Here is a 20,093-nt window from a genome sequence, read left to right as displayed (position 1 = left end):
GGTCTTGGTCGGGTAACTCCATGGATAGCCTCGGGCCTTCCTCATGTGCAAGTTGGTCTTTGATGTGCCATCCGGCAAGCATCTCCCGGATGCTCTCCACTGTCTTCACTCTCAAGCTTCTAGCCAAAATGCCACGAGCCTTGTTCACTTTGTACACGGTGGCGGCCACACCACAAATGCGGTTGGTATGGTCTCGAAAGACTTACATGCCCCACTGAGTACAACAATGGTGCGCGCAAGCACCTTTGATTATGAGGTATGCAAACCTCACTAAACACTAGGCCCAACACCTAGAGCAAGCACATAAGCATGGTCTAACTAGCCTAGGCATTTCGCAAAGCGCCTAACTAATCTCCTAATCTTCTCTTAAGCACTTAAGGTGATTGGAGCACTCGGCGGTGTGGGGGGGATATACCCCCGGGTATCCATAAGACAAGACATGGGCCGCACCATCAGAGATGGCCCAGCCCACAAGATCAAGGCGTGAACGGCACTGGTCGACGTGCACCGCAAGATATTGTATAGTACCAAATAGGATACTTTCCTTGTAACCCTACCCCTCCAGAGTATATAAGGAGAGGCAGGGGTCCCCTAGTTGACATCTATATACATCTCAATGCAATACATTGAAACACAGGATGTAGGTATTACGTTATACTGACGGCCGAACCTATCTAAATCTTGTGTATCGGTGCTTGTATTACCATCTAGTTCGTATCACGCGCACCCCCACCAATTCATCTACTACTGTGGGTATACCCCTCGGTAGACTGCTGACCAGATTTCGTCGACACGGTATGTCTCAACACTCCTATATCTCCAGCAAACTCCAACAACTCTAAAATGCCCGGTCAAGGGGGGTATAAATAGCCCCTCCAAAGAAACTAGCCATTGGGATCCGGATCAATAAACCTCTAGGGTTTTCGAGCGATTCGACGAGGGAATAACTCCACAATAAAATCCAATATAATCTGTTACAAGGCGGGGACACCCCTAAATAAAGGCACACAAGCCTGATAACACTGGACCAGACTCGACGACTACAGCATGTCCCTATCTAGCCCTCAACCATAATAACATAAAAAGGACTCAAACTTAGCTACCTAATTAAATAGAACACTTACACAAGTTCAAAATATATATTAAAATAATGCAGCCCACATACTAATCATGTAAGCACCTTGGATCTTCCAGTAGTAGTAGTATATGAATATCGGCACCTTGGAACTATTTCCTCATGGTAATAATAATTTAAGAGATGTCAATCTGAAATGAGCCAATAAAATATATTTTCTTGGTTCCATATTTTCTATTGTCCTGAATGTTGCACCTCTAAAAATATTCGTTGACCAAAATCCACCAAGAGCAACTATTTCATTCTCCTTCCTCATGGTATATGTTTGTTCATCATGAATAGTACCAAACTAAACAGGGACAATTTTTATAGCATTACCTTCTGAATATTTTGAAATCGATGCACTTTCCCATACTTCCATTAGTAATAGTAGTTTGAGAAGTCATAGACTCATCATCCTCTCCTCCTTTAAACAAAGTTGTCATTGGCTTTGGTACATCCTCAAGTGACTTTTATGGCTCATCAGATAATTTGCTACCACACACTACAAGAGATGTGTCATTTTTAACATTTTCCTGCCATAATATCATAAATTTATGTCATAGTTCAAGATTTGTGACATCTAATTGATGAAAATGTTTGTCGCAAACCATGAGTCCAGAAACATGCTTTGTGACGTCTGTGTATTTGATTGGCGTCACAAATCTATGGCATTAGTTTTTAATGTCACAAATGTTTATGACATTCTTTTTTGTCGCGATTCTTGCATCATGCCATGTAGGATCAGAAAATTTCATAAATGTTGATGTTGTGCTGAGTTCGCAGGATAGGTCACAAAAATATCATAAAACTGAAATGCAGCCTGTTAAAGCCCATATGGCAAGCAGACTTATAATGGGCCAAGCCCAATTAGAGGGCTTTGTTTTTGGGTCTAGCCCATTTTATGATTTATGATTTTTTTTGGCTCATATGTTTTTTCATGATTCTAATTTCTATTGTGTCAAGCCCGACCCTTTTATGTGCCACATTTTTTTCTTGGTCCATCGCATGGCACATTTATTTTTCCACAAATCACATGTTTTTCAATAGTCCATGGGCACAAAAACAAATCGGATTACACATGTATGGTCCCAAGTCAATATATTCCATTCATGACCAAATAACAGGCTCACCTGTAATACAATAAGATATTCATTACATTCATCATCGGTCATAACATAACCTTTCCACAACCCTCATTGTTTTTCACACACCTATCCTATAGAAAAGGCAAAAATAGTGAGATGTGATACATTGACCTAAGTGGCAACAACCATGTAATACTAAAATTATGGAACAAAAAGGTTTAGCTCCTTTGTCCTATAAATGTTTAGCAAGAGCTCCTTCGTCCTATCAATGTTTAGCAACATGTAATCACCATACCTTTTCTATCTTTTGTTTCAAGAGCTCCTTTGTCCTATCAATGTTTAGCAATGGCTTGCTCATTGCCATGGTGGATTCACATGCAACAGCTAGGAGTGAATTCATCAATAGCAACATGCCACATATACATGTGTCACAACCCAAGGGGCGTGAGATCTTGCATCTTGATTCGGAACGAGGAGCGAACTAATTCGCTGGATCAGATTTCCAATTTTTTGATAGTGGCATCTTCAGTAAAGTTAATAAAGAATCATATTCATACTATGCCGTGCATGGTTTGTTCCACGAATTAGCAACATGCATTTCATCACATGAATGCATTCGAATAGATTGCTCCAATGTTAGATGTGAAGGCATCCAATCAGCAGTCCGTCATATATCTTTCATCGCTCAAGATAGCAACACATACAGTGAGGAATCAGAGTTTTATGAAAACATTAGGAAGGAAATAGGTAAACTGAAACAAACAGTAGATGTTGGAAATTTACGTACTTTGTTGTTTATTGGAAAATTTAATGCTATCTTTGATAAATTTTTTGAAGACATTTCTCAAGAATTGAGAGCACTGCGTGTTCTAAGCTTAGTTACATTACCTTCAAACTTCTTACTGCATAGGCTTTCAAAACTCATCCACCTTCGTTATCTTAAAATCCAAGTACCATTTGGTTCAGTCATTTCTTTGCCTAACACAGTCACAAGATGTTATCACTTGGAGTTCTTGGATCTGAAGGGGTGGGGTCCTGATTCTAGTTTACCTAGAGACATGAGCCATCTTATCAATTTGCGTCATCTTCTTGCTAACAAAGATCTGCACTGCAAAATTGCTGAGGTCGGTAAACTGAAATTTTTACAAGAGTTGAGAAAATTCGAAGTTAGAAAAGATGTAACTGGATTTGAGCTACATGAGTTGTCAGAGCTGACAGAGCTCACAGGGTCACTAAGCATATGCAATCTTGAAAATGTCAAAACAAAGAGAGATGCTGATACAGCTAAACTAATTTTGAAAGGGAAGCTTGATAAGTTGAAACTAGTCCGGAACAGTCAGTGGCCTAACAGGGATCCAACAGTGGAAGATGTTCTTGAGAGTCTTAGGCCACATCCGAATCTTAGAGAGCTGTGCATTAAAGATCATGGAGGATCAACATGTCCATATTGGTTGCGTACTCAGAGATCCATTAAAATGTTGAAATCCCTCCATCTACATGGTATTTCTTGGAAAACTCTTCCACCTTTTGGGCAAATGTCAGATCTCATGGAGCTCAAAATGGAGAACATTTCTTCAATGCATCAGTTTGGAGGAACAGAATTCGGACAAATCACTGATGGAAGCTTCCAAAAGTTAATGGTGCTTAAGATTGCTGATATGCCACAACTTGAAAAATGGGTTGGAGCAGGTGCTCTGCATTTGTTTCATCAGCTTAAAAAACTTGCTATTTCAAATTGCCCAAAACTTAGTGAACTGCCATTCTCACATTGCATTACCTCCTCTACAGAAGATTCTAACAAGACTTGGTTTCCCAATTTTCGTGAGCTTGTGATAGAGGCCTGCCCACAGTTGTCTCTACCTCCCCTTCCACATACTTCTACAACAGATCTTGTTAGAGTCAAAACTACAAATGGCTACTTCTCTTATAATAGGAATGAGTTGGTGATTGATGCATACAATGGAGCTCTGTCATTCCACAGTATGCATAAACTAGAAGAGCTATATGTTTGCAAGACCTCACTTTCATTGACAGGTCTCCAAAATCTAACTTCCTTGAGGAAATTGGATATAAAGTATTGTGGCAGTGTGCTATGTGATTCTAATCTGGGGGGAGCTATTTCCGTTCCTGTTAAATCACTCATGATTTATGACTGTTCTATCACAGGAAAAGAACTGTCAAAGCTTCTCAACTGTCTCGCCGATCTTTCCTACTTGGAGATATCTGATTGTCCAAATATAACAAGATTGTGCAACACAAATGATATGGACAAGGAGGATGGGAATGAAGAAGGATTGCTCTTATTCCCGCCTCATCTTTCCATCTCATCTGCAACTGCAGGAAGTTGTTTCTGGATCCAAAGGATGGAGGACTAAGGTACCTCACATCCCTTGAATCATTACAAATGCAGGGATGTGACAGCTTATTGTCAAGGTGGTTCGTGGAAGAAGCAACTTTCCAGTGTCCTTTTCCTATATTCCTCAAAGACCTCGTTCTTAGAAATGTACAGAGCTTGAAGACAATGGCTATGCTCTCAAATCTCAGATGCCTTACCCATCTGGAAATAGTTGACTGCGATAATTTGAATGTTGACGGGTTTGATCCTCTCATCACTCAATGCCTCACTAAACTAGTTGTTGTCAACCGTCATGATGAGTATTCTAAAGTAACAGCTGAGCTGATCTCAGGAGTAGCAAGGACAAAGTTGAATGGTTCATTCAAACTGGAAGACCTGAGAATTGACAACATTTCTGAACTTCTTGTCTATCCCATTTGCGACCACCTCTCTATCAACCTCCACACATTATGTTTTCAATATGATAACCGGATGCAGAGGTTCACAGAAGAGCAAGAGCAAGCACTTCAGGTACTTACCAACGTCCAAAATCTCTATTTTAAGAGCTGCCGGAGTCTGCAGTCCCTGCCTGCAGGGTTATATCGCTTTTATTCCCTTAAGGTTTTACTGATTGACACATGCCCTGGCATACGGTCATTGCCCAAGGAGGGTCTCCCTGCTTCACTTGAACAACTAGAAGTCTACAATTGCAATAAGGAATTGAAGGAACATTGCAGAAAACTGAAAGTTCATAAACTCAAACTGTATTAAGCTAAGGTAGAAACATTCTCTCCTTCTTCCTGCTTATATGCTCCAAAAAGTAACAGTTTTAGCAGAAGCCCAAAACGTATTTGATGTGTACATTTTACTTATTTGTGTTATTTGCAGTGTCTAATATCAAGGAAGTTACTGCTGGTGTTTGGGTTGCAAGCGAGAAATAGTGTGGTGGAATTGGTATGTTGCCTACTTTATTACTATTTGTTTCTGCTGATCCTTGTTCCTGATAGTAAGAACATTCAGCATCGGCCTTGTTTTGTTGATCTCATTGCATATAACACGGTGGTTGTAATGAGTTGCGAAAAGGAAGAATGGAGATTCATGATGCAACAAGAGGTCACCTCCACTTGCATGTCATTGAGTAGGAGAGGGTGTGCAGTTATTTGCTAATTTGAGCATGGCTACCCCCTGAATTTTTTTCCTAGATACTAGGGCCTGCTTGAATCTTTTGCCAAGCTAACCTAACCTCGTCTGCCTTGCCTCACTCAGCAAAGATAGGCATAGCAAGAAAGAGGAAGTCGTTTGGTTCTCTTGTCTAGTGACCTTGCCAGCCTCCTCTCTCCATTGGAGCTGAATCTGTTGGCAGGATGAGCAAATCTTGCCCAAGCGGGAGAGCCAAATCCGCTCTCCTGGATGGGCAAGGATATCCTTGGCAAAGCATGGATAAAACCAAACAACAATTCTTGCTGAGTGAGGTGAGGCAAGAGGCTTGCCAGGAAACCATGCGGCTCCTCAAATCTATATATCTTATATTTGCAAACCTTACTAGCATGTCTATCTCTCCATGCAAGCTATCCATATCAGCAGCCACTACATGTAATTGTGATGGTTATCTCTTCATTCAAGCTATCAACATCAGTGAGCCACATCATCCACTAACATGCGTTTAGTTGTCCACGTCAGTGTCCACACCATTCACTAACATTCATTTATGATAGTTTATCCTTCTATGTAAGTAAATATAAGTAGTCTAATTTCATTCTAAATTATCCGTGATGCCTGCAACAACGCGCGGAGTATCCTTCAAGTTCTATTCTAGTATATTTGTGATTCTTGGATTTGATATAACTTGGATTTTTCAGGTGATAGCCAAGGAAGTGAAGAGAAATGGAAGGTGAACAATCCAAACATTGAGAAATTTGTGAGACAGAGCCACGACAGTTCCTTGCAATTCAGTTCATGGTAAATCTTTGTTTTACGTGGTCACAGGTTATATTGGTTGGACTTCCCTTTAGGTAATAGTGTCACAGGCTCATGGCTGTGTCTAGAGCAGGAGTGATCATGTATCTCTTATCCAGAATTTTGGGTTGGAGGTGGAGAGAAAACCTGTCATTTTTAGGTTTGATATGTGATGGCTGTGAAGGGGGAATCTCCATGAACTGGTTAAAACAGTATGGAATACTACTTATGACTTCTCTGATCTTTTAGATATTTGGTAATTTAAAGCTAGGTTGTTAAGGAAGAAAGCTAAGAGTTGAACCTTGAATGTGAATCTGAAATCAGAAAAGCTAAGCAGAACCTCCTTAAAGAGTTCCAGATTCTTGATGTTTTTGAAGAAACCTGCCAGTGGAGTGAGGGTGAGAGGAAGAGAATGCTGGATATCATGGTAAAGCTTATCATATGGCAGATGGGAGATCATGGCTAAGCTGAGAACTAGGGATAAAACTATTGAAGAATGGGACAGTTATACTCCTTATTTTCAGGTAGTTGCTAATCAAAGAAATAGAAAGAAGAGAGGATTCAGTGCTTGAGAGCCCTAATGTCCCTATTATGGAAACTAAGTATGCTATAATTAGCTTATGGTTCTTCAAAAAATCCTTTTGGATATGAGATTTGGAGTAAACCAAAGGTAAAGTAGTTTTTTTTACCGTAAATACAGCAGAGCAGGCCCCCACTGTGAAATTTATTAAAAGTAAGAAACACCGAAACAACTGTACAAACTAAGAGAGGAAAACAAAACAGACAACAGGAAAACTGTACAGAGCCCGAGAAGGGCGATATGGGGAACTCGAACTTGGCCAAAGAGGCTCAACAATGAAAGGAAAGCTGGTCTTTTCAAACCACCAAATCTATGGGCTTAGTAGACTAGCTTCCTCACATAAGTTTTGCCTCCAAGAGTAAAGGGATGGGCGTCAACGGTCGAAGATGACGTTGTTCCTTTTGTTTCCAAATTTGCTAGGCACCAATGATGGAGAATTCCATAAAGAGCTTCCAGGTAAAGTAGTTTGGAGGAAATGAGCTTCCAGAGGCTCCTCTTTTGGAGGATGAAATTAATGAGACAGTTTTTGGGTCTTCGAAGTCCATTTTTGTAACAATCTCACCTTCATTGAGAACCATCTCTAGTTTCTTTACCACTCGATCATCATCAGTGCTCCGGAAATTCTGCCCTTAAGGGCTCATGCCTCTACGCATGCGACCCTTCGATTTCCTTTGAGATGTGTGCCAGCTTTACAGTCTAGCTGGTATTCAGTTCTGCAGCTCATATTCCTCTGTTCATCTCATCCCGGTTCCATACCTGTCTGGCTGTCTCTCTCTCCCTCCCTCCCTCCCATACCAGCAGGCGGCGCCCGGCCCCCACGGTAGCGCGCGGCCACGGACTCTGCAGGCGGTGCACTGCACCTCCCCCGGCGCCGACCCCTCCACAAGCGTTGCCCCTACCCCGACCCCAGCGGCAGGCACTCCCAGGAGATGCCCAGCAAGGCGTGGAGCCATCAGAGCTGGCGACGGAGGCCCGCCATGCGCCACCGCTGGCAACTGCCCACCACCCCGCCGCGGTGCGGTAGGGTCTCGCCGGAGCTCCGAGTTCGCGGCCGTGACCCCAGAGCTCTGGTGAGACCCTACCGCGCCCGCGGCGACCTCCTTCTTGCCCTCCCCCCCCAGCCGCCGCCGCCATAGCCATGGTTGCCCCCGCCTTGACCTTGCCTGGCCGCCTCCACCGCCGTCAGAACCCTAACGCCACCCTCCCGGCGTCCCCACCGCCTGGCCGGCGTGCCTCCCCCGAGCCCCTTCTCTTGTAGGCCCGCCGGAGATGGAGACGAGGGAGACACTACTGCGAGCGCCTTGTCCTCGGTTCGCCGGTACTCCGCCGCCGCCATCGCTCACCAGTTGCTTGTGCGTGCGCTGCTCGCCGCCGTGGGCTCGCACTCGCTGTCAAGTTGCTCGTTGCCGCCAGTGGCGCTTCCCACGACTTCACCGGCGTTCTCATCCGCGGAGGTCTTCCCCGGCTTGTTGTCGTTGCTGCTCTTCTTTCTTCAGCCATGGTGGGTGCCCCAGAGGTGTTCGACAAATTGCCCCTAAGCAATTTCAGCGCTGCTCAGGTGAGAGTGTAAGTGGAATTCTCCCCACTGTTCCATTCATTAATCAAGAGTTTAAGGAGTTACATGACTCTTCCACTACTAAGACTTTTCATTCTATACTCTTCCACTGCTAAGACTCTTCATTCTAGACTCCACAAATTCTAGGCTATTCATATTCTAATACCCTCCCGCAGTCTCAACTGGGAGATGATCAAACATTGAGACTGGATCAAAAGTTGAGGAAGACAGCAGTTGGTAATCCCTTAGTAAATATGTCGGCATACTGAAGGGATGTAGGAAGATGTAGAACCCGCACAGCGTCAATGGCCACACGCTCCCGGACAAAATGGATATCGATTTCCACGTGTTTGGTCCTTTGGTGATGAACTGGGTTTATTGACAAATACACGGCACTGATGTTGTCACAATAGACAAGAGTAGCACGTGGTAAAGGACGATGAAGCTCGCCCAAGAGTTGGCGAATCCAACAAGCCTCAACCACGGCATTGGCAACACCCCTGTATTCGGCCTCAGCACTGGACCGTGAGATAGTGTGTTGGCGCTTGGACGACCATGATATAAGATTATCGCCAAGAAACACACAATACCCAGAAGTAGAGCGGCGGGTATCCGGGCAACCTGCCCAATCGGCACCCGAGTAGATGATCAAATCATGTGACCGGCTGTGAGAGAGAGTAAGACCGTACTCCATAGTGTCTTTGATATATCGCAGAATGCGTTTAATGGGAGCAAAATGGGACTCTCGGGGGTCATGCATATACAAGCAAACTTGTTGGATGGCGTGAGCAATGTCCGGCCGTGTGAGCGTCAAGTATTGTAACGCCCCATCAAGAGTGCGATATAGAGTAGGATCGACATCCGGTGGACAACTTGGAATGAACCTCAATTGGAGTTTGGCAAGGATTGCATGATGACATATTTGCCTTGGCCAAAATTTCATCAGCATATTTAGCTTGAGAGAGGAACCGACCTGAGGATGACCGCTTGGCAGAAACACCCAAGAAGTAATGAAGATTACCAAGATCAGTCATGGCAAATTCTTGCTGCAGGGAGCCAATAATATGTTGAAGAAGATGGTGGGATGAAGCCGTCAATATGATGCCATCCACATATAACAGAAGATATGCCACATCCATCCCATGAGTGTAGATGACAAGCGAGTTGTCACATTTAGAAGCCCGAAAACCAATTGAGGTGATGAATGCCTGGAAGCGGTTGTACCAAGCTCGTGGGGCTTGTTTGAGGCCATAGAGAGCTTTGTTGAGCTTACACACATAATTGGGACGAGCCGGATCAACAAACCCAGGAGGTTGTTGGCAATAAACAACTTCATTAAGAGTGACACAAAATAATGCATTTTTGACATCGAATTGATGAATAGGCCAATCTAGAGACGGCAAGCGACAATACTGTGCGAATGGTAGTGGGTTTAACCACGGGACTGAATGTCTCATCATAATCAAGACCATGCTATTGAGAAAATGCTCGCACAACCCAATGAGCCTTGTAACGAGCCAGAGAGCCATCAGCATTGTGCTTGTGACGGTAGAGCCATTTTCCTAAAACAATATTAGCATGTGGCAGCGGTGGCACAATGTCCCATGTTTGATTAGCAATGAAGGCACCATATTCCTCCTCCATGGCACGCTTCCAATTCGGATAAAAAAGAACACCACGATATGTTTTTGGAAGCAAGCTGATATCTATGGAAGCCGTGGACAAATTGCAGTATGCCTTCCCGTCATGTTGCCGCGGTTGGCTCATGCCAGACTTGCCCCTGGTTTGCATGGCATGCTGGTTGATGGTCGGAGGGACAGGTACAATAGGCGCTTTGGATGAGCGCATATAATCTGGGATGATAGCTGTGGTGGAGCTGGAGGACGCAGGTGATGGCGCTGGTGGAGCAGCGGCAGCAGGCGCTGGTGGAGCAGCGGCAGCAGGCGCTGGTGGAGCAGCAACAGCGGCAGCAGGCGCTGGTGGAGCAACAGCAGCGGGTGGTGCCTCGGAGACCGGTGGTGCTGCGATTGCCGGCAATGTCGCAGGTGGTTGCTGCCGGCGAGTGTATACCTGCGTAACCGGAGGCCGATAGTGGGCCAGTGCTCCCGGATCAGCTAAGGGGCGCTTGGGGCCAACTCTTGGCCCGGACTGGGTGCCACTGAAGGACCAGGGGAGCCAGAGACCGCTGCGGGGAGGGCGCCAGGTAGCACCAGATCAACATCTGTATCATCCAAAAAATCATAGACACTCAAAGGTGCCGGTGAGTTGCACGAAAAAGGAAATTGGTGCTCGTCAAAGAGCACATGACGAGAGATAATGACTCGGTTTGTGGAGAGGTCAAGGCAACGATAGCCTTTGTGGTTATTGGGAAAGCCAAGAAGGACACACTCCATAGAGCGTGGTGCGAGTTTATGGGGCATGGTGGCGGAGAGGTTAGGATAACAACGGCATTTGAAAACTCGGAGATGATCATATGTGGGTGGTGTACCGAAAAGAGCTTGGTGGGGGTGCGATTTTGAAGGGTTTTGGTGGGGTAAAGATTAAAAAGATGAGTTGCAGTGCGAAGGGATTCGGCCCAATATGCAGGTGGCATAGATGCTTGGAATAACAAAATGCGCATGATATTATTGATGGAGCGAATGACACGTTCAGCCTTGCCATTTTGTTGGGGTGTATGAGGGCAAGAAAGGCGAAGGTGAATACCTTGTTGAAGGAAAAAGGAGCGGGCTGCATTGTTGTCGAATTCGTGACCATTGTCGCTTTGAACAAACTATATACGACAATTGAAATGAGTGAGCACATAGCTATGAAAATTGCGCATAGTGGTGAAAGTATCAGATTTCAGTTTAAGCGGAAAAGTCCACAAATAATGAGTAAAATCATCGAGACATACAAGATAGTATTTGTTACTGGATAAGCTCATAATAGGAGACGTCCACAAGTCACAGTGGATTAACTCAAAAGGTTTAGAAGCCCTTGACATGGAATGAGAGAAAGGTAAACGACTGTGACGACCCAACTGACATGCATGGCACAAAGAGGTGTCATGATCATGAGGAATAAGAGAAGTAGAGTTATTTGACCGCAAGCGGGAGAGGACTTGGGCGCCGGGATGCCCCAACCGCCGGTGCCAAGTGGTCTCCAGGGCAGCGAGCAGGACACGAGGATGTGAGGTGGACGTCGGAAGAAGCGGATAAAGATCTCCGGAGCTATCACAGCGGTGGAGCACCGTCTTAGTATGGAGATCCTTTACAGATAAAGCAAAAGGGTCAAATTCAACTGAAATAAGATTGGCTATGAGCTGAGGCGAAACAAGAACATTGGAAAGGTGAAGAGGACGGTGTGAATTGGGGAGGAAAGTATGACCAGAACAAGTGATAGGGAGATGAGTGCCATTACCGACAATGATGTTGGAATTGGAATGAAGAGAGGAGCTGATGGAGGAGAGATTACCAGAAGATGAAGAAAGATGTGAGGACGCACCCGAGTCCATATACCAATTTGGGTCGATGGCTAGGGCAGCCTGGTTCTAGGACGCCGTCAGGTCCGGGGTGCCGCCAGAGCTGTAGAGGTAACTGGGCGGAGGTAACGGGGCTGCTGCTGCTGGAATAAGCCAGCGCCCGGGCGGGAGCCGAGGATGCCTTGGCCCGGTATCGGCCACATCTGGAAGGAGCCGCTCCACGGATTGGACCACGGAAGGGGGGTTGCTGCGGCCAGAGCAGCAGCAGCCTGAGTATCGTCATCGGCCATGGACGTGATGAGGAAGAGAAGGAGGTGGCGGGTGGAGAGGAAGAGTTAGGGAGAGGGATAGGAACGGTTCCTAGCTGATATCATGTAAGTGGAATTCTCCCCACTGTTCCATTCATTGATCAAGAGTTTATAAAGGAGTTGCATGACTCTTCCACTACTAAGACTTTTTGTTCTAGACTCTTCCACTACTAAGACTCTTCATTCTAGACTCCACAAATTATAGGCTATTCATATTCTAATAGAGAGAAGGGGAGAGGATAAGGCCAGCTAGGCCACACCCATGCCGCTCAATCCCACTCATGTGTGTGGGTCCCACAGTATATATATATATGTATGTATAGAGTATTCGAAATTTATAATAATTCGTATTGGTGCTGACATGTATCCCCATATATCTCATCCCACGGCTACATGTGTCGGAGCATGTGCAGGGCAGATTTAACTTTCTCTGTCTGCTCTATCTTTGTCCTATCTCCACAGAAACAGTATTGGTAGCTCTGCCTTAAATTCCTTTTTCTGCTTTCCCTAATCATGCTTCAAGTGTAGAACATGGATGGTCTCAGACTCAATGGAAATTGAATTTCTTGTTTCAAAATTGCCAAAATTACCTTATCTTTACTGGTTAATTTAAACTAAATTTGTTTGTGGTTCTGTCCACATTTAATAACTAGTTAAGATCACCTTTAGATGCAAAGACAACTTACACAAGCAAGTCAAACAAGTAAATCTGGGCACCAAGTCAGTTAGAGCAAATAATCATACTATTTTTTCTCTCTTATTTTTAGATTTGTCTTTATTTCATTCTTTGACCTGTTCACAACATATAACACGTTTGGTATTATCATTAAGTAGCCAAGTGGTGCAAATACAAGTGGACAGCACTGAAATATTTTGACTCCAGTTTCAACCCTCCACTACTGTTGTTGTACCAATGACGAGCATAAGTTAGATGAACTTCTTGTTGGATTCACACAGGTATGCCCATGCGACAACTGCAGCAGCAATTGCGACCCCAGCTGCAGCTTGCACCAGCAAGGACTTCTGTTTATTTCCGGATTTGCATGTGAAAGAAGAGCGAGGGGGTGTGAAGCCTAGCTCTGAGAGCTTCTTGTGTGACTCCGCGTAGTCCCTAAAGAAAGTTTCTTCATCCTGCAAACAAGGTTGGCAAAATGAATAGTGAACAAACAAGGATTAATGTCAACTACTACTGTATAAAAGATTGTTATGGCAAGGTGCATAATTTTCTATATTTTCAGATTATTGAAGCCGTAAGGATCAGCATTAATGAGAGAGATTCTTTAGGTGTGCCTTTCATTGCCTCCCCACGACTACGACATCGCCAACCGATTCAACCATGTGTGGGAGCAGCCTTGTGCAGTCTCCTCAGGTATGTGCCACGCCTCATGCCTTTGTTTCACTATCTCAGATTCTCAGCTCATCTTTGGCTGTTCTATTTATTAGTAGTAGTAGTATATAGATGTTCATCTACATCCTTCTGAAAGGTGTTGCCTTTTTGTTTTCGTAGACACATGCGTATCCCACATATGCACTCCAAGGACCTTTCCACCACTAGACTCAAATGAAGCAGAAAGCAAGAAATTATGCACTCTGTTTCTCATCACATTTTGAAAATTTAGAAACTTGTATAAACATTTTATTCTCTGCTACTTTTTTATTGACTGAATTATACCTTGTGCTCTTGCCTACTATTTCATTGTGATGGGGCACTTGCTGAATGGCACTGATGTGTGAGCAGGTCCATCTATTGTGCTCGTCATGGATGGTTCTCTGGTTCTGCAGAGTCGCAGTCCAAAGTGGTTGCGGTTTATTTTAGTTCCTTGTGGATCATCATGTATTTATTTATTTATTAGTATTGTGTAATCCTTTTAAACGCCACCCCACCAAATAAACATATTTGTCAAGAAACACTATATATGGTAGGCATGTTTTTTTTGTAGATCAATGCTATCCCTGTATATATATAATGCTTGGTCTGTGGTGTCGTAGGACAAAATTACATCACACGTTTATTGTTGAACTATTCAGAGTGTTTCTTCAACTGCGTATCTAGCATCAATATTGCTTGTGTGTAAAAATAAGAATTGTATCAACAAGGTGAAAAGAATAGAGTTCATTGGGCCCAATATGTTAGTGCACTTTTGATTTGTTGGTCTCTGAAATTTCGTGCCAACAAAGACATTTTACAGTTTTGACAAGACTTTTTCAATAATGAAATTTTTGTTCTAATTTGCATATGCCTAAATGTTGTTGCCATAGCATTAGCATGGGCAGTATACTAGTATTGACTAGTTTGCTGATCAAATGATTTGGCCTGATATTAGCTAGAAATGAACTTAACATAATGAGTCTTGACTATGTTAACAAACTAAATACTTGAAAAATTTGTTGACTCAACTCAAGTTTGTAAGGCAAGCATTGACAAGGCTGGGTAGAGAACCAATCGGCCCCTCAATTTCTGTTGGCCTTAATTCAAACACTGAAGCTTCATTACGTAGTTGGATTATTAAAGTTTTATTTTGGCACTACAAGTTCTGTTATTGTAATTATTACAATTCTATGATTCAAAAGGGGGGAATGAGAAAAATATAAAATGCAGAAAATGTCAGTGCCTACCTGATTTAGGTTTTATTGAAAATTCGAGATCAAATGAAAACAACGAATTATGTTTCAAGAACCATTATTTTTTTATGATAAGGTATTTTTTTATAAGGTTTCAGGAACCGAGCATGAATGGAAGAAGGTAACTGAATAGTTGTGTACCTTGGCATATAGTTCGACGTACTGACGGAATTCAGGATCTTCCACAAGAACTTTGTCAGTAGGGAGTTTCAAGAGCCCTTCAGAATCGCCTTTCAGAAGCTCACTGCGTCATAGGATGTGAAGTGATAGACACAGACAGGTGTGACATTACTAACCATATTAATCTGAGAAAAATAAAGACAATAATCGGGCGTCAGGTTTTTGAACTAGTCAGCTTAAGGCTTACACGAAATAAGAGTTGTCAAATTTCAGAGGTTCCTTAGTCCAGGGGCCATCAAATCCTGTCCTCTCTGGATGTGCTCTTCCCTGAAATTTGTATTGTGTGGCACAAAATTTTGGATTAAAAAAGAATCAACCCACGTTAATCTAATTGAGACCATGTTTATATTTGTTAACCCTTCTCTACTAAAAAATAATGCATGAACAAGAAAAGATGTTCTTGTGTACCAGAGTATGGCCGCCGGAGAGTGCCACAATGTCCTTGTCAGATAAACCCATCCGGTAGAAGACTTCTCTTAGATGCGAAGCACCTTGTGACAGATAACAAGAGCAAGAAGAATTGAAAGTTGTTCAGTAATGCAGAAGTGCTGAATTTGGGACGTCTGTCCATGAACATCGAAGGTGCGTTGCAATGCTGAGAACTCTCCTGCGTGTACTAATTGTGTTTTTTTGGTATAAAAAGAAGCTTCTAAAGAGGTGTTACGAAGCAACCTTTTGTAGCATCCGGCAAGCGTCCTTCCTCTGGACAAGCCGATGAATCCTGGTTTTTACAAACATGAAAAGCTAGAATAAGAAGGTCTAACAAGATGATATATACTCAGGAATGATAGAATTTGAGGTTGCCACTTGCACAGTACTAACTCACCTTTCTGCCAGGAACGAAATCAATGGTTGGTCCACCAGTAACTTCGACGGCGACAACTCCGGCAAGCTGGTTAATGAAGCACAACGTCAATTGGGTAAATAAATAGTACATGGGGACATAGTTTTGTACTACCTGATACAGGTCTGCATATGTGATCTTGGGGTGCTTCTGTTTTATTGGCTCTGCACAGGAGGAAGCAGAACTGTGGTGTCAAGACTTCATCCACTTGATGCATCTGACTCCAAATAAATTCACTACTAGGAGACTAAAAAAACTGACCTAAGAGGTCAATGGCAATCTTGAGCCCTGCATTCGAAGAGTGGCTGTACTCCTGTTGGAACCTTATGGAGCCGTTGGGGCCTCCAGTGTTGGTCTTGGCGTCGTAAGTGCCAGCATCATGCCACCTGCAACATCGAAAAAGTGGCATTCGATGTTCAGCAAGATGTTACAAGCAAATCAGGCCACACCACACTACACTACCCTGTTCGCTTGACTTATAAGCCGTATTTTTTCAGTTAATAAACAGTATTTTTCTCAAACAACAAATCAGCAACAGTACTTTCAGTCATGGCTTATCAGCTAAGCGAACATGCGCTTTCCCATGAGAACGTACGCGAGGCGGAGCATGATGGGCGCGCAGTTCTTGCTGGAGATGAGGGCACGGAGGTCCCGCCACGCCTTCTCGATCTCGGCCATGTACTCCGCGTCCACCACGGGTGCAGACATTGCTGCTGAGAACTTGTTGCTCTGTGGAAGCAGAGGAAGTGAAGCCGCAGCAGAAGCAGTTGGACAAGAAACAGGGCAGCAGCAGCCCTGGTTTCTTTTGGACTCTGGAGCAGGGGAGGTCTTGTTTCGTACGAAAGTCATGGGAGAAAAGGAGGGAGGAATCGAATGAAGTGGAGACGTGGAGAAAGCAAGGGATAACTCCCGACGAGAGCAACGTGTTTCTAGAGGAGAGGATCTATGCTGCCGAGCTTTCTCAGCTCTCAAGACTGCCGAGCTTTCTACGACTTTCGTCTCGGATGATTTGGCCCTGCTGCAACATCGGATCACCTTTGACAGAATGCAGTTGATTTTTATTTATTTATTTCGAGGATAGTAGTTCTAGAGGGTTCCGTCATTGTGGAGGTTCCGACATCACGAAACGTCACCCGAACATCCATGTTTCGTCGGAATTTTTCCAGTTTTCTGATCATTTCAGCAATGTTGCAAGTTTCACTATAAATTCTCGACGCAGCCTAGTTTTGTTTTCCCAAGCAATTTTCAACAATATGGTAGCACTTTGAATGGTGGACATGGCAAACATTTTGGTACGGATTTAAGGATTTCCCATCATCACTGTGGAATGCTTTCCAGATATTTCAGAAAAGGAAAAGTCTGTTTTACTTGCTGTAATCTGAATTTTCTCGTTAAATTCTAAAACCTAACATCGCACCTTGAACATTCAAAACCATTGAAATTACCTCAGTGCCCCCTGTTTTGAAGTGGTTTTAAACGCTTTTACCCTTTTCAATTAATATAAAATATGAAAAATACTTAATAAGATTTCTAAACCGTAGAAAGTGTCTCTAAACTTTTAAAAATTCCAAGAAAAATCATAAAGATAGATTGGAATACGATGAATTCGAATAAAATATACAGAGCTCGTAAAAATATATCTAGAAGCTTTAGATCTTGAAAAATAGGAAAAAAATATCCAGAAAAAACTAGAAAATCTCCAAATCGATGACTAAACCTGTTTGAAAACTTTTCACAACAAAAATATGAGACGCAACCAACATAGATGCTACACACATTAACATGTAACGCAGACGTGCTCATTATGTTGGATTTTTATTGTCGAAGTTTTCAAAACATGTTTACACATAAATTAATATGTTTTGCAAATTTTCTAGATATTTTTATTATTTTCCTAGAAGAAAATTTTTAGAAGCTTCTAGATATATTTTCAAAAGCTCTAAATATTTTATTTGGATACATTGTATCCCAATACATTTCTAGGTTTTTCTCAAAAAAATAATAAGGTTGGAGACATTTTTGTGGTTTATAAGTATTTATATTTTTAATTAAAAAGGACAAAACATCTTCATAACCACTTCAAATCATAGCAAGGAGATAATTTGAACGGTTCTCAGAGTTCAGGAGTGTGATATCTAGTTTTGCAGTTGGAGAAGAAAAAGGCCCTTCAAAAGCACTGTAGTGGTATTCAGTTTTGGATAGTATAGAAGATCGTGTAAGTAGAATCTTCTTGTTTCATTAATTAATTGAATATATACTCCTTAGAATAGTCCGAGGAAAAGACAAATTTATCAACAAATTGGGATAGATGTACACTTTTCATGCAATCATGTAAAGAACCATAGGATCTTTTGTGTGGGCAACGACGGATATAGCATAGAATACAAGGAGGGGCTTGCTTCTTCCTCCTTTTTCTTCTCCCTTCTTCCTCCTTCCTTTCTTCCTCATCCCTCTTAATTCTTCTTCCTTCTTCTTCCAAAAAATAGAGGAGGGGCACAAGGAGGGCTCCATTGTGCGGGAGGCGGTAAAGGGGCTCGAGCCTAACCTGCCCCATCGCTGGATCCGCCTTTGCATGGGCTTGAAGTGCAACTGTGTGATGTATCTTGATAATACACTAGAACACTGGCGGCCTAAATTCTTTTTCGACACATTAGTCAGTTATGCCTATACACTACCACAAAGCATAATAGTTAAAAACTCTCAAGAAAACCAAAAAAAACTGCCAAGAAAACTAGTCTAAAAGTGAACTCCAAAGGAAGGACCGCTAAGAGTAGAGAGTAACGGAAATTGAATTATCCTGAAAGTTGGTTGCCTTAAATAATTTCCTTAGAGGTTTGGCCACAAAAGAAAGAAAAAATGAGGTCAAACTTTTCACGAGGTCAAGGAAATATGACAACCGCCAAAGATATAAATTTTCTTCAGAGCTAATGGCGTCAAGGATATATATATTTTGGGCGACCTCAAGATATTTGTACCAGCCCAAGGATATATATTTCTTGAGTGCTTATGACCATCAAGGTAATTTTACCAAGTCACACAATATATGCGTGCGTGAGGTAGCTGGGAATCAAATTCATGACTTAAGGCCTCGCGCAAGCCTCCCCTACCACTCCACACCAAAGTCGCTTTGTGACTAAGTTAATAATACTTTCGATTATTCACTTTGGTGAATCTTATAGTGAATATTTGATATCCTAAACGATTTTAAATGAAAAATGTTTGAACTAAAAATTCTAAAATCTTTTCTTGTACTATTACTTTGGTTTCAGTCATATCACCATCCGATGTCATTTTGAAAACTTCAAAAAAAATTAAATTTAAAAAATATGAGAACTTAAAACATAATTTTGGATGCTAAATCATTTCAAATGAAAAATCCATCAACTAAAGATGTCTAAATGTCTTTGAGCACTACAACCTTGATATAAAGTTTGTCTTCATCTAACTTGATATGTAAAATATATACATATTTCTGCCTTAGAAACTAAGATGACTTCATGAATATTTACTAGCAATTATGTCCATTTATATGCACAATATAAAGTAGAGTAGGTACACTCATGTGAGCATAGCCAAGAGACTATACTAGTATGTTGCTTGCTAACATTAAAATTAACTAGACATCTCAAGCTAAATGACAATACGAATCTAACAGATAACATGTGCCTTTTGTTGGATTAATGTACCAAGGAAACACCGTATTCCATTCCACAAACATGTCAAGGGACCATTTGTGTCTATAAAATGCAATGCTTAACTAACAAAGCTGCAATGAGTCGTCTAGCAAATTAATTGAGGGTTTGCACCAAGAAAACTAGCACTTGGCGTTTCCAACTACACTCAAGGGAACATGCATTTTCCTTGGTGTTGTGGAATAACACCATGTTGAATTACCTTGGCGATTTGTAACAACGCTAATTATCTTAGCAATTTTGAATAACACCTAAGAAAATGTAGAATTACCTTGACAATTTAGGATAACGGTATAGCACTCAAGAAATATGCATTTCCTTGAGGTTTTCTAGTTCCTACAACCACCAAAGGTAATGAT

General features: G+C 42.5%; 2 protein-coding genes and 2 long non-coding RNA genes across 7 annotated transcripts; 3 read left to right on the top strand and 1 right to left on the bottom strand.

Annotated features, from left to right (window-relative positions):
• The first annotated feature begins 3,260 nt into the window (after positions 1–3,260).
• Positions 3,261–4,429, top strand: LOC136495538 (putative disease resistance protein At3g14460). Its single transcript, XM_066491444.1, has 2 exons — positions 3,261–4,276; positions 4,369–4,429. The coding sequence occupies exons 1-2, from the start codon at positions 3,261–3,263 to the stop codon at positions 4,427–4,429; spliced, it is 1,077 nt and encodes a 358-aa protein (XP_066347541.1).
• A 105-nt stretch (positions 4,430–4,534) lies between these two features.
• On the top strand, positions 4,535–6,546 carry LOC136495336 (uncharacterized). Its single transcript, XR_010768974.1, has 3 exons — positions 4,535–5,314; positions 5,426–5,491; positions 6,397–6,546. It is a non-coding gene; the product is annotated as an uncharacterized lncRNA (long non-coding RNA).
• Positions 6,547–7,881: 1,335 nt separating this feature from the next.
• Positions 7,882–16,443, top strand: LOC136495335 (uncharacterized). Of its 3 annotated transcripts, none has more exons than XR_010768973.1 (7): positions 7,882–8,631; positions 13,354–13,538; positions 13,635–13,765; positions 15,117–15,298; positions 15,610–15,780; positions 16,036–16,118; positions 16,215–16,443. It is a non-coding gene; the product is annotated as an uncharacterized lncRNA (long non-coding RNA). The 3 variants fall into 3 exon arrangements; XR_010768971.1 differs by having other exon boundaries at positions 15,110–15,298; XR_010768972.1 differs by having other exon boundaries at positions 7,882–8,639; positions 15,110–15,298.
• Positions 8,665–17,249, bottom strand: LOC136495334 (probable L-ascorbate peroxidase 3, peroxisomal). Of its 2 annotated transcripts, XM_066491291.1 has the most exons (9): positions 16,638–17,249; positions 16,304–16,428; positions 16,157–16,206; positions 16,025–16,090; positions 15,871–15,919; positions 15,607–15,689; positions 15,386–15,465; positions 15,160–15,262; positions 8,665–13,527 (listed from the first exon to the last, which is right to left on the bottom strand). In XM_066491291.1, the coding sequence occupies exons 1-9, from the start codon at positions 16,889–16,891 to the stop codon at positions 13,324–13,326; spliced, it is 1,014 nt and encodes a 337-aa protein (XP_066347388.1). In that variant the 5' UTR covers positions 16,892–17,249; the 3' UTR covers positions 8,665–13,323. The 2 variants fall into 2 exon arrangements, with proteins under 2 accessions (XP_066347388.1, XP_066347386.1); XM_066491289.1 differs by having other exon boundaries at positions 16,025–16,206.
• Between the last annotated feature and the right edge of the window lie 2,844 nt (positions 17,250–20,093).

This window comes from Miscanthus floridulus, chromosome 12 (genome assembly GCF_019320115.1).
Source record: "Miscanthus floridulus cultivar M001 chromosome 12, ASM1932011v1, whole genome shotgun sequence".
Taxonomy (NCBI): Eukaryota; Viridiplantae; Streptophyta; class Magnoliopsida; order Poales; family Poaceae; genus Miscanthus; species Miscanthus floridulus.
Note: the sequence above shows the minus strand (reverse complement) of the source record. Positions and strands in the feature narration are given on the sequence as shown.

Excerpts from the sequence above, each read along its gene's own strand:
- LOC136495538 (XM_066491444.1), top strand. The coding sequence starts at position 3,261 with ATGAGCCATCTTATCAATTTGCGTCATCTTCTTGCTAACAAAGATCTG. Across the intron at positions 4,277-4,368 it reads TTGAGGAAATTGGATATAAA|GAAAAGAACTGTCAAAGCTT; the intron begins GTATTGTGGCAG and ends GTTCTATCACAG.
- LOC136495334 (XM_066491289.1), bottom strand. The coding sequence starts at position 16,891 with ATGACTTTCGTACGAAACAAGACCTCCCCTGCTCCAGAGTCCAAAAGA. Across the intron at positions 16,429-16,637 it reads CCCATCATGCTCCGCCTCGC|GTGGCATGATGCTGGCACTT; the intron begins GTACGTTCTCAT and ends TCGATGTTGCAG. Across the intron at positions 15,466-15,606 it reads TCTCCGGCGGCCATACTCTG|GGAAGAGCACATCCAGAGAG; the intron begins GTACACAAGAAC and ends TACAAATTTCAG.